This window comes from Carettochelys insculpta, chromosome 5, assembly GCF_033958435.1.
Source record: "Carettochelys insculpta isolate YL-2023 chromosome 5, ASM3395843v1, whole genome shotgun sequence".
NCBI lineage: Eukaryota > Metazoa > Chordata > Testudines > Carettochelyidae > Carettochelys > Carettochelys insculpta.
In genome coordinates, this window is record NC_134141.1 from 28202716 (window position 1) to 28215321 (window position 12606).

Below are 12606 nucleotides of genomic sequence, written 5' to 3' on the forward strand. Positions count from 1 at the left end.
GCTCTTTGGTGTGAGTGTACAGCTTGTTGTTGTTTCACACTCTCTTGCTAAGTCTGAAAAGAATTGTGGCTGCTTTTCCAATCCTCCTGTTTAGCTCGGTGGACCCGAGGTAAGTAAACTCGTGGACGACCTCTAGCATGTAATTTTCAAAGCTGATTGATGGAGGATCAGCAACGTCCTGACCAAGTACGTTTGTCTTCTCTAGACTGATGGTAACCCCGAAGTCCTTGCATGCTGTGGAGAACTGACCCAGCAGTTTTTGAAGCTTGCCTTCTGTGTGTGTCACTACAGCAGCATCGTCTGTGAACAGCATATCTCTAATGAGCACTTCCCGCACCTTAGACTTAGCCTTCAGCCTTGCAAGATTAAACGGTTTCCCATCAGATCTTGTATGCAAAAAGATGCCCTCTGTTGAGGATCCAAAGGCGTGCTTCAGGAGGAGTGCGAAGAAGCTCCCGAACAATGTTGGAGCAAGGACGCATCCTTGTTTGACGCCGCTCCTGATGCTGAAGGCATCCGATGATGTGGCGTCAAATTGGATGGTTCCTCTCGTGTCTTCATGGAAAGACTGGATCATCTTGAGTAGCTGTGGTGGACAGCCTATCTTGTGGAGCAATTTAAACAGTCCATCCCTACAGACTGAGTCAAAAGCCTTGGTCAGGTCGATGAAAGCAATAGAGTGGCTTCCTCTGCTCCCTGCATTTCTCCTGTAGCTGCCTCAGGGAGAAGATCATGTCAATGGTAGATCACTAGGCGCAGAATCCGCACTGGGATTCAGGATATACCCTCTCAGCAAGCTTCTGGAGTCTGCCGAGGATGACACGAGCGAACAATTTACCAGTGATACTTAGAAGGGATATTCCACGGTAATTGTTGCAGTCACTTCTGTCTCCTTTGTTCTTATACAAGGTTACAATATTGGCATGCCGCATATCCTGTGGAACCTCACCCTCTCTCCAGCACAGGCACAGCAGTTCATGTAGGGGTTCCAGGAGTGTGTCCAACGCCCACTTGATTACTTCTGGTGGTATACCATCCTGGCCTTGGGCCTTTCCTACTGCAGTGCTGTCAATAGCTTTCTTTAATTCGACCACAGTTGGTTCCTGGTCCAGCTCACCCATGACTGACAGGAGCTCGACGGCGTTGAGGGCTGTATCAACCACAGTGTTCTTGCATGAGTATAGTTCAGAGTAGCGCTCGACCCATCGCTCCATCTGTTTGGCTTTGTCAGTGATGACTACACCAGATTTGGATTTCACAGGTGCCATCTTGTTCTGGATGGGTCTGATTGCCTTCTTTATGCCCTCGTACATTCCCCTGAGATTACCAGAGTCAGCACAGGTCTGGATACTGCTGCATAACTTAAGCCAGTAGTTGTTGGCACAGCGCCTGGCTGTCTGCTGTACTATTTTTCTGGCTACTCCAAGTGTTTGCTGGGTACTCTGACTCGGTGAGCGTTTATACTCCAGAAGTGCAGTGCACTTCTTTTCGATGACTGAAATCATCTCATCGGAGTTAGCTTCAAACCAATCATTTGTGTTTCCAGCTCTTCTTCCAAACACCGACAAGGCCGTATTGTACATTGTATCCCTCAGATGCTGCCATCTGGATGTTGCATCAGCACCCCCCAGGGCTGCTGCGCAGATTCTCCTCAAGGGTCTCTCTGAACATTTCAGCTTTTTCTGAGTTTGCCATCTTTCTGGCATCAATGAGGGGACTTCCAGTTGGTTTAGAATGGTGCAGCTTCTTTAGCCTCAGCTTGAGCTTGGAGCAGACTAGCAAATGATCTATATCACAGTCGGCACTATGGTAGCTGCATGACAGGAGGACGTTTCTGACATTTTCGCATCTGATGATGACCAAGTCTAATTGGTGCCAGTGTTTCGAGTGTAGGTGTCTCCATGACACTCTGTGCTGTGGCTTGGTTCAGAAAAATGTGTTTGTGATGCACAGATTGTGGTACGTGCAAAGTTCGAGGAGACGCTGTCCGTTGTCATTCATTTTTCCCCACACCGAAGTGACCTAGGCAAGAGGGCCATGAGTGACGATCAGCTCCATCTCTTGCATTGAAGTCACCCAAAAAGTACAATTGGTCACAAGCAGGTATTTGCACTATGGCAGCACTGAGCTCGTCATAGAACTTGTCCTCTGCTTCTGCTGTGGCATTTAGGGTTGGAGCATAAGCGCTGATCAGGTGGACGGGACTGGCGCAGGTTTGAAGTTTGACCTGAAGGAGTCTTTCTGATCTGCCCGTGACTAGTTCCACCATTTGCAGAAGGGTGTTTCTGATGGCAAAGCCGACACTGTGCTCCCTCAGTTCCTCTTGGGCTTTGCCCTGCCAGAAAAAGGTGTAGTCCTTTCCCTTTAGGGATCCCAAAGCTGCATGTCACGTCTCCTGCAAAGTAGCAATGTCAACTTGGAGCCTCTTCAGTTCCTCGTTGATGACAGCAGTCTTTCGGGTGTCACTGATGACCTGAAGATCTTCAGTCAAACCGGTCAACATGGTCCGTACATTCCAACGAGCAGGCTTGAAACTTTGGTGATTTCCTTTTCTTAATAATTTTCTTGTTGGTTTGTCTGGTGCTCATTTCAGTCACTTGTCAGGTTTGGGAACCTTAAGCCTCATGTACCCAGTGAGGCAAGTGAAATGTGGCGAGACAGTACCCTACTGGCTGGGGCTGCCCAGCTTAAGGCGGACAGTGACTGTCCAATGAGATACAATGCTCTCTCCCACCGTCGGAAGCAACCCCGTTCTCTACGCCAATCAAGCAAGAGCTTATAACCGATATCTGTTGCCTCCCGTGTTGGTTCAACGCTGTTAAGCGATGCTGGAGTACCTCTCCAGGCATGAGCCTGGGCAATTTTTATGGAGACCCTGGGTGGATATGGGGTGTCTGGGGTAAAGGTACTACCTTTGACTCTCTGGCAGCTGTGCCTTTTCAGGAGGACGGGAGCACTGGTCCTCACCCACCACTCAACTCTCACTGTTGGCTCCTAGCAGCTGTTGTGGATTACAGTGACACCATCCCCCGGGCAACTGCATCAGCTCGCAGGCGAAACACAGTGAGGGGGATCTGGTCTGTCTCACATACCGATCTTATGGAGAGACTTGTTCCTTCTCCCTTCTAATGCACAGTCTCAATGGCAGACCAGGAAGTGTGGTGCTGCAAACTCCTGTGAAGGCAGAGGAAGACACCCCACTGCCCTGTGGGTTATCCTGGGAAGGAGTAAGGCTAAGGGAGTAAACCCTGACAGAAAATCCAGAGGAGAGTCCTAAGGCAGTTCTGTGTCAACTCCTGGCACTGTCCTGGCAACTCCTGCAGCTGAGCTGGTACCAAACGTAGAGGTTATCCTTTCCCTTGGACCATATCAGTAAAGAAAGGTACTAAATGCAGTGAAAAGCATACCATCCAAGTTCATTTTGAAAATTGGGTGATCTGAAAATAAGCATATACAACTAAACGGCATATTCAGCTGGTATGGGACTTCAAGTGTAACTCCTAGAGAAGATAAAAGGCACGTGGTCCAGAAATGTAGGTGCTAACATATCATGGAAAAGGCCAGTGTACTAAGAAACAGGAAACACCAGAAATCTCACAAGATTAGTTGTTATCCAAGCCAGAGAGAATCCCGAACATTCTAACATGGCCTCATAAAACTGAGTCACAAGACTCTGACCTGCTCCCATTGAAGTCAATGGCTCCCTGGCAGGAGTGGTCATACACTGTACAGAGAATGTACCTATCAGCTACCTATCAAGTCCATCCATATTTTTGGATCAAGTTTTGTTCTCAGCTGCACTACTACAATTGGAATGATTTTACATTCTGAGAGCCCTATTTGCACTCCAAGCATAGAGCAGCTGTAGCAAGGAGATGTCCTTCCCACTTCCTTTTTAGGAGCAGCTAGAGCGAAGGCAACAGCTGGGAAATCTGGGATTCCTTCCCTCTATATTCTCCAAACATGGCAGTGACAATGAGAACCAAATAGAGCTCTAAGACACCATGGTGAAGAACACAGTATAATATAACTAGTTATAAAGAAATTGTCCAAGGAGGACACAACGTAAGTGTGTATCAAAGGGGCTTCCAAAAACCTGCATTTGGACACATTCCTAGGTAACTGGGCATAAAATAGCCTGGTGGACAACCAACTGCTCAGTTGGGATGCACACATGCCCAATAACGCATGTGCACCAATTTCCCTCTCCTATTAAAATGCACCTTGATAGTCTGTGTTAATATAATGCTTTTCATCCATAGATCTCAAAGTGCTTTAAAAGCATGTCGCAGTCATATCATCTCCAATTTCATAATGGGGAAAATGAGGCATTGAGATATTAAGTTACTTATCCAGGTTACACAGCAAGTTGATAGCAGAGCAGGACACGTCGGAGTCCTTGTCCAGTGCCCTACACATTATGCCTTGCTACCTTCTAAGAAGGTATTACCATGATTTTAATAATTTGTTGACACAACAGTTTTAAATTGCAGCCAATGGAAGGACAATTAAAATGTGTATCTCCTGCATGAATGCAGACATTGGTGCTGCGACCTACTGGAGAAAGCAGAACTGAAAACCACTTGCTAATCTGCAGATTCTTAAATAAGGCTAATGAAAAAACACAGTTGGCCGAGTGTTTTTGTTAGCTTTTGTTTCCTGTGCTTTATCAGGGGATTTTTAAAAATGTTTCAAGTTAAGAAGCCTATTTTCCTCTGTGATACTTATCTAAGCCCAATGAGCTTGATTCACCCTTTGTAGAGTAGAGGGATGTAAAATGCTTGCACATCCATCTACATCTATTCAAGAACAGGTTAGACAGACATCTATCAGGGATGGTTTAGATAGTACTTAGTCCTGCCATTGGGGCAGGGGGCTGGACTCGATGGCCTCTCGAGGTCCCTTCCAGTCCTAGTGTTCTATGACTCTATGATCCCTGTACCAGTGGGAGCTGCTGAGCCCCTGTGGAGCACAACTGGCATCTGAATGGTCATCATTCTCCAGAGATTATACTAGGCAGGGCACTGCTAATTTATAACTGGTGCTCTTTAAGAACCCCACTACACAAAGCTCCCTGTAGAATTTGCTGAATCAGCGTATTGCTCCCCTTGCGCCTGCCCCTGCGTCTTCCTCGATAGCCAGTAATGCCACCTTTGGGGACTTCATTAGCCTCCTGCAGGCCTCCAGCAGATCAGAGTCCTCGGGTACTTTTTACTGTTATAACCTGCCCACAGGGTGAAGCACAAAGTGGCAGAGGAGAGTGCTCAATGACACATTCTGCCTTGAGTTGGTTGTACCACTGTAAACGGGAGAATTTGGCCACCGGGTTTTGCAGATCGTAGCTGTGTTTGACAGGACTTTTCTGCTATGCTGCGTTTTGGATAAATGAGATTTATTTAAAAAAAAAATCTGATCGCCATAACCTACAAAGCACTGTAAAAAAGGTGAGGGATTGAATGTAACAGGACTTAAATTAAATTCTAACACAGAATGGATGAGTGGTGGAATTAGGCCTAATACCCTTGAGGGATTTTAGAGTTCCAATATAAAAGTAGATCCATTTTGGCACAAGGCCTAATACTCTTGAGGGATGTTTGTAAGTTGTCTGGGGCTTGTTGGATATGTGTATCTAGGCGTTTGCTAGTTTCCTTGTCTGTCTGCATTTTCTTTAATTTGAAACAAAGAAAAAAGAACCAGAAGTTCATATTTGAGAGAATATCTTTTAGACTCCCAGGATTCACTTGGATATTGTGCCTAAGAACGGGAGTAGGAGTGCAGGGTATGCTGCAGCACTCCTAGGTCTGGGCAGTCCCAGCTCTACGGCTCTGCCACCTGTGGTTCAGCCAGAGGCCCCACTTGGACTTCGAGTCCCAACTGGCCGCCAGCAGCTGCTCAAGGGGAGTGGGGCTGTAGATGCCCCTCACTATCCAAAAAGTTTTGCAACATCCCTGGTATTGTGTGACACTATACTTGAAAAACTGCACATCGAATACGTCCTTTATGTTCATGGTACCTCCGTAAAATTAAATTTGGAGCATGACAAATGCAAAACAAATTGCATTCTGTACCATCCCCTGCCAAAGTAACCTCTTGCAATAATAATGTACGTACTACAGTTTAAATAGAAATGAGGGGAAATACCCCTCAGATATGCTATCAGATGTATGCCAAGCCCCATAGTGAATTTTTCTCACCTTGTATTTTTCCAGCATCTTTACCAATCCTGACAAATACTATTGTATGGGTTGTGATGAAGCTCTGAGAGTTTTATGCATTAAACTGTGTTCTTTTGGCAAAAGCCAAATGTGGTTAAAAATTCAGTAGGCCTCTTTCTTTTGTCTTCATTTGTATCTCTCAATCAATTGCCAGAAGTCCCCATCTGTGATCTCCTTGTGATCAAGTCTTGTTTTGTTTTTTTTTAAACTATGTCAAGTCTCCTGAAGTATGTGAATACAAACTGAGATCACTATCATTTCAATCACTTCACTGCTGCTTAAACATTGTTAATCATCAGGCTTATAAACTGTTGAAAACTGATTAAAGAGAACAACTGTGGAAAAAGGTAAAACAGAGTTAAGCTTTCCATGTAAGGAGCCCAACAGCATACTGATGAACTTCTTTTTCAGATTGTGCCAACTGACACATAAAAACAACAGTACTAAAGAGCAAAATAACTATGTAAAAGATTTTGAATGTGGCTCAAGCTGCTTACTGATTAACACTTTTGCACATAACACTCCTCTCAAACCTGTGCGGTTATTGTTCCTGGTAAAACAAGCCTTTGTTGAAACCTAGGGACAAATGATCCTTGCTGACCAAGTTCACAATTCTCACACAGCTTAACAGTTTGAGAGCTGCTCCGTTTTCCACAGCTAGTACAAAAACCTTGGAATGACTGACAATTATTTTTACAGTGAGAAAGTCTCTTGAGACTTGTCTGTATGAACAATTCGTCTGCATTAAGCTCTACCCCACAATGGTCTGCCATAGTCTAACTGTTTAGGTACATTTTATTTACACATATTAACAGTTCAGCAGATTGGTATAAATTGATCACAGACTGACAATATCCTGGATAAACCTGACAGAATTAAATTAAACCTTATTGAATTAGACATCATAACTTTGGGGTCCATTCTACAGGTTGAGCCTCTGATTCAGCACCCTTGGAATCTGACTGGTGCCGGATGAGCGAAGCAGATGGACCTCAGTAGGTCAATACTGTCTAGCATATTACCAACACTTCCACTGCTTACTGGGCTCTTAGAAAACATCTAGCGGTAAATTACAGCTAAGTAACAGCACAGAACACAGAGCCAGGACTAGTGGTTGGAAACAAACTTTATGGAACCATGGGAATCTTGGCCACACCCATGATAAGTGATCATCTAGATAAAAAAAACACGCTGGAGTATGGATGTGGTTGGACAAGAATGTTCTGGATTAGACAGGTTCAACCTGTACTAAAAATGCAATTGTTTATATGGTGTTTTGAGACTGTATGTAACTTCCAGTGCTAATGTAATTCCTTTGGCTATCAGCTATGAACTTACAAGCATAAAAGGGCCCCTCACGTGTCAGGGCTCATGTTACACTTGAGGTGATCTCTGGTGAACTAATTAGCATGTGTGAACACTGTGTCATTGCTTTTAATATTGTGTCTGTACTGATTACAAAGTAGGCTTGTATAGGAGATGCCATGTGGTAACTTATAACTGTTAGTCATCACTCTTACTAGTCTCTGAAAATATAGAAGCCTGCCTTTTACTGGGAATAACTCAGAAATATTCCACCTGGAGATAACCCCGCTGGAGGAGAGAGAGATGTGTGTCCCCACAGAAAACAGACAACCACTGGGAAGCCAGAAGCCTGGGAGTTATTGACAATGTTTCCTCTGATCTTTTCCATCCTTGTGCAGATTTTTTTCATCCATGTGTGGAATACATTTTTCTGTGTCAATGAATTCATGACTAAGAAGATTTCTGTCTCACCTTCACACCTTCTCAAGAATTTTATTGAGGCATTTGAGTTTGAGTACTTTGTACTGTGATTGTAGCTTGGAACATGAGAGATTAAGACTGTCCCCTTAAAGCAGGAGTGGGCAATAAGCTCCCAGTGGACAGGAATGGTGAACCACAGCCAACAGGAGATGTTTGTGGTTGTACCGGTGGGCGTGCAGGTAAATAAAATGTCTAGCAGCCCGCCAAGGGCTAACCCTGGTGCACATCTGGCTCACCAGCCGCTTACTGCCTACCACTGCCGTAAAGACCCAGTTTAGTTCCCCAGGCCAGAATAGGGCTCACATCCAGGCCCACCTCATCCTGACCACTTTGGGCCCAATCTTTTAGAAGCAGGCAGAGGCACCAAGAACAAAAGTGTGAAACTCACGAAAACTGAACTCCTTTGAGCAGCACTGTGTACAACTACTACTTTTACTTATTTGCCCCATAGTGAAGCACTGCTTATTCCCTAAATGCTACCTTCAGTGAGTTGTGAGTGACTCTTGGTTTTCTGACCAGCTCAAAGCCTTAACCATGACTACATCAACCACTTATTAGTAAAAGACAGGTGCTATTGGAGTGTAAAGGCAGACAGCTTGATCCTGTTTTTCCACTAACAAAAGGGGCAGTTTTATCACTTTCGTCAATGGCACAGGTCTTTGGCTTGCCCAAATTATTAACAAAAATTGAGTATGGACTTGTGATTTTCAAAGCTGGCCAAGGCTTAACTCTAATAGAAGATGCATAAACTGAATATTTTGACTCATTTCACAACAGCTTACTGAAGTGATTGGAGGGTGTTTTCAAAAATATTCACTGTTCAACTAACACTATTTTTATTAGTCAATGGGAATTTTAATCATTCAGTGACTTTAGAGACAGGCCTGAAAGCTGAACACTCTTGAAAGTCCTACCCAGACTAGGCCAACTGACTCTATGTCATTTTACTCATGACTTCAAATACATTGTACTCTAATAAAATTCTCTGACAAAAATGATAAAAGTCGCCACACCAAAGAAAACTCCAACGCTGTTCAGAATAGCAGTGGTATGAACACATTCCTTGTATTCCTTTGCTATTTTCTTGGTGTCTTGGTGGTGCTTTAAATTGGACTGGTGATAAGTGTACACTGATCTTATGTATTTCCTTCTAATCCAAATGCCATCAACATGATCAAAACTTTATAGGCCTTATCCAACAGAGTGTGGTCACACACAAAAGCCAACCTGAAGCATGCTCCGCTCTGTCAACAGAGCAGCCAGACCACCCACCAGCTCTCTCGACAAAAGAGGCACCCTGAAGCACAGCGCGTGCACACACACACACACAAATGTCAACACAGTTTATTTTGCAGACAGAATCTGTCAACATCAGAGTTATGCCTCATGGCTGAGAGGCAGAATGCTGTCAGCGAAAGCGCTGCATTTTGTCGACAAACTGTTGGCAAAACATATTTTGTGTATGGACGTACCACCAGTTTTGTCAACAAAACTGGAGTTTTGTCAGCAAAACTTGCTGGTGTGACTGTAGCCATAGAGCCTGCAACTGTAACTAAGTTAACAATTCTATAGCTGGTATACAGGTCAGAACAGAACTCAGGTTATTTCCACTTACATGTGCATTATGTAAAAGTAGAGCACAACTACTCTTTAAAAGCGATGATGTCAATTTTATTATTTGAAGATGATACATTTTTAAAATTTATTTTTCTGAGAAAACTCTTTAAACAACATCCTGGTTTTGTAATTATTATTATTTCTATTAATAAGACTTTTCTGTTCCCTCATGGTATTTCAAAAGGTCTTTTACGCAGACCCAGGATCACTTTTTTTCCCTTCTGCCCTAATCCCTTTTCTCTCAACCCACTCCTGCCTTTCAAGTGTCACTTTCAGCTTTGCTGATACTGTTATTAGTGAATATCCTTTTAAGTGAAACTGTTCACAAAGTGCAGTTAAATACACACATCTAAAAATAAACACATCTATGACTACTTTGAATTATTTTTACATAGTGAAAAATCCTACGTTATTTTCTTTATCAGATGGCTTAACACTGTACTAGTAACTACGTTAGCAATCAGGGCCACAAATTAAGTAAGATAATACTTACCTAAAGTAAGAGACATACAATAATACCAGTTCAGACTCGCCTTTGTGATCCAGAGAATAAGAAAAAACAGTATGTTATGAATTCTCACAATATATAAATGTGTTACAAAATATTACTCTCAATAGGGGAGTACCACGTTGAATGACGTTTTCTTTTGAACTCTTGCAACATAGTTACAAAATAGAAATGTGCCCTTTAAACAATTACTAGTACTTTGAGCGAGCATGTTTTAATGTAGATTAGTATTGCTTTTTTTACTTGACTTCAGCACCAATATGTATCTTTACTAAACACAGTTCACATACTCAGTTAGTCCTAATACGGTCTGCTTTTCCTTCAAGGACAAAGAATATATCTTGACTTTTCAACCCTCTTTATTCCTTACAGTAAAAGCTCAGAAAGAGCTTTCCAAAAAAATCCAGTATGTCCAATATGCCTGCTATGATCAGATGTAGACACGACATATTCATTAAAGACAATAAATGCCTCAAACACTGCAACCATATATTTAAAGCAGTGAAAAACAAAAGACAGCTAAAGCAAATCCCTTGGAACAAATAGGATATTTCCCACCTCATCCCACCTCCAATCTTTCACTCAACCCAAAAACTTTTCCTGATGTTTGAAAAAATTTAACTGTTCTTTCATTCAATCTGGAACCCTACGTACTTCCAGGACTGGAGGGGAGGTACTAAAATGCCTACAAATGGTGCTCAAGATTTCAAACCTGATTCAAATCCCCCAGTTCCAGACTCCCCACCCTCCACAGACACCACAGCTTCAAGTGGCTCAGCTAAGCCTCTGAGTAGCAAATGCCTATCCACATAGAACTGAGCTCCACACCTTGTGAGGTTTTCTCCTCACTAGTTAGGGAGGGCGACTACAACGGTTTCCAAAAATGGGTGCAATCAACCAGCACATCATGGTTGAAGTGTGTTTGGTGGGTAGTAGCTCTTCAATGTATCTGAAGAGTTTTATATACTATGCAGTGCACTCACTTCAAAAACCTTGACAACACTGCTGTTTCCATGAGCAGTTGAGAGTCATTCATAGAAGGCTGTGCTCTTACATCCACTAGAGAGTTTTTCCTGAAGCACTTGCACAACTTTCTACAAAAGCAAATAAAATTACCACTTGGACTTGTTGATCTAAGACACTGCAGTAGCAAAGCAAAGTCAGAATATGCTGATAACATGCTCGCTGACCTTTTTTTTTTTTTAAACAATACAACAATTCTGGGCAACTATTAAATATTGAAAATCCTGTGGTAATAATCAAACTATGCCCTATTTAATTTTTTTTCTCACAGTTTGTACCCTATTTGGTTGGTAAGAACTGTGATAAAACACCAAGATTTGGACCTTATAACCTAGAAACCAATACTGTTAAGCATGAGATGGCAGCAAAGGAAGGATCATAATCAGAAAAACAATACTCGTAGTGTTGGAAAATGGCTCCTACCTTTAACTGTGCTTGGGGAGAAAGTGTTCCCAAACTCTTGCAGCTTTGGCTTTAAAGACTGGGGTGCCGGCAGCCCTGGAGGCTGTGGGACTTGGAATAAAGGCTTCCCATTTGTAACCACTTGTCTCCTGGGACTTAAAGCAGGGAGGTGGATAGTACTATCAGTGATGTTGCTCTGAGGAGCTACCCCTCCTCCAAGGGGCATCTTTAAATGGAGGCTGGTAGACAAACTTCCAATAGTTGGGCTTGGGGTGCTGCTATTCAAAGATGGGCAGGGCGTCCCTGTGTGAACTCTGATCGGTGGAATTTGCTGTCCATTGATCATCCCAGGCCCATGGGGAGTACCCGATGTCCGGTGGCCCATACCGCATGACCTCCCATTCATTGTTAAGTAGTTGCAATGATCAAAATAGTGTTATACAGATCCACGGGTCTCAGTGACGTCAGTTCAAGGCCAGTATGTTATCCATAGTGACTAGGCCTGTTTAAAAAACACATATAAATATGTTACACTGTAGTAAACAATACATGATGACAGGGCTGTGCATGACATTTAGGTAAATGAAAAAATATTGATCATGAGCTGCAAAGTGTGAGCAATTAACAAGCAATCAAAGGCAGAGAACAAACCTGAATGATAACTCAGAACTGTAATAAGAAAACCTGCCCCTTCGAAAACAGAAGTTTACAATAAGGTCAGATGTCTTCATGCCAGAGAAACTAACCATGAAAGGGAGTGAATGCTGAGCAAGAGAAGGAAATCAGCTGAGTGAAAAGCGGCTGGTGAGTGGAAGTCATCGACAGGATGAGCACCACTATCCCATTCTGCCAGCTCTTCAGTCTGTTGATTAAAAAGGTGCTGAAAACCACAACACAGCAGCCAACGTGAAAAAGATGCCAGCTGATATTCTAAAATACATCCAATACATCCAAACAGATTGCAAAGGAGTCTTCTCTACCACCCAGAATAGGACTTTACCAGGAAAAGAAAACTAAGCCATGCTCTACTGTTCATAAAGAATAACTGCAATTATT

General features: G+C 43.1%; 1 protein-coding gene across 2 annotated transcripts in view; it reads right to left on the bottom strand.

Moving 5' to 3' along the window:
- Positions 1 to 12017, bottom strand: part of GLIS3 (GLIS family zinc finger 3) — a 254534-nt gene extending 242517 nt beyond the window's left edge. For both annotated transcript variants that reach the window (XM_074994088.1, XM_074994087.1), the window contains exon 1: positions 11572 to 12017. In XM_074994088.1, coding sequence (XP_074850189.1) covers positions 11572 to 11956 — 385 coding nt within the window. In that variant the 5' untranslated portion in view covers positions 11957 to 12017. The remainder of the gene's footprint in view (positions 1 to 11571) is intronic.
- Positions 12018 to 12606: the final 589 nt, after the last annotated feature.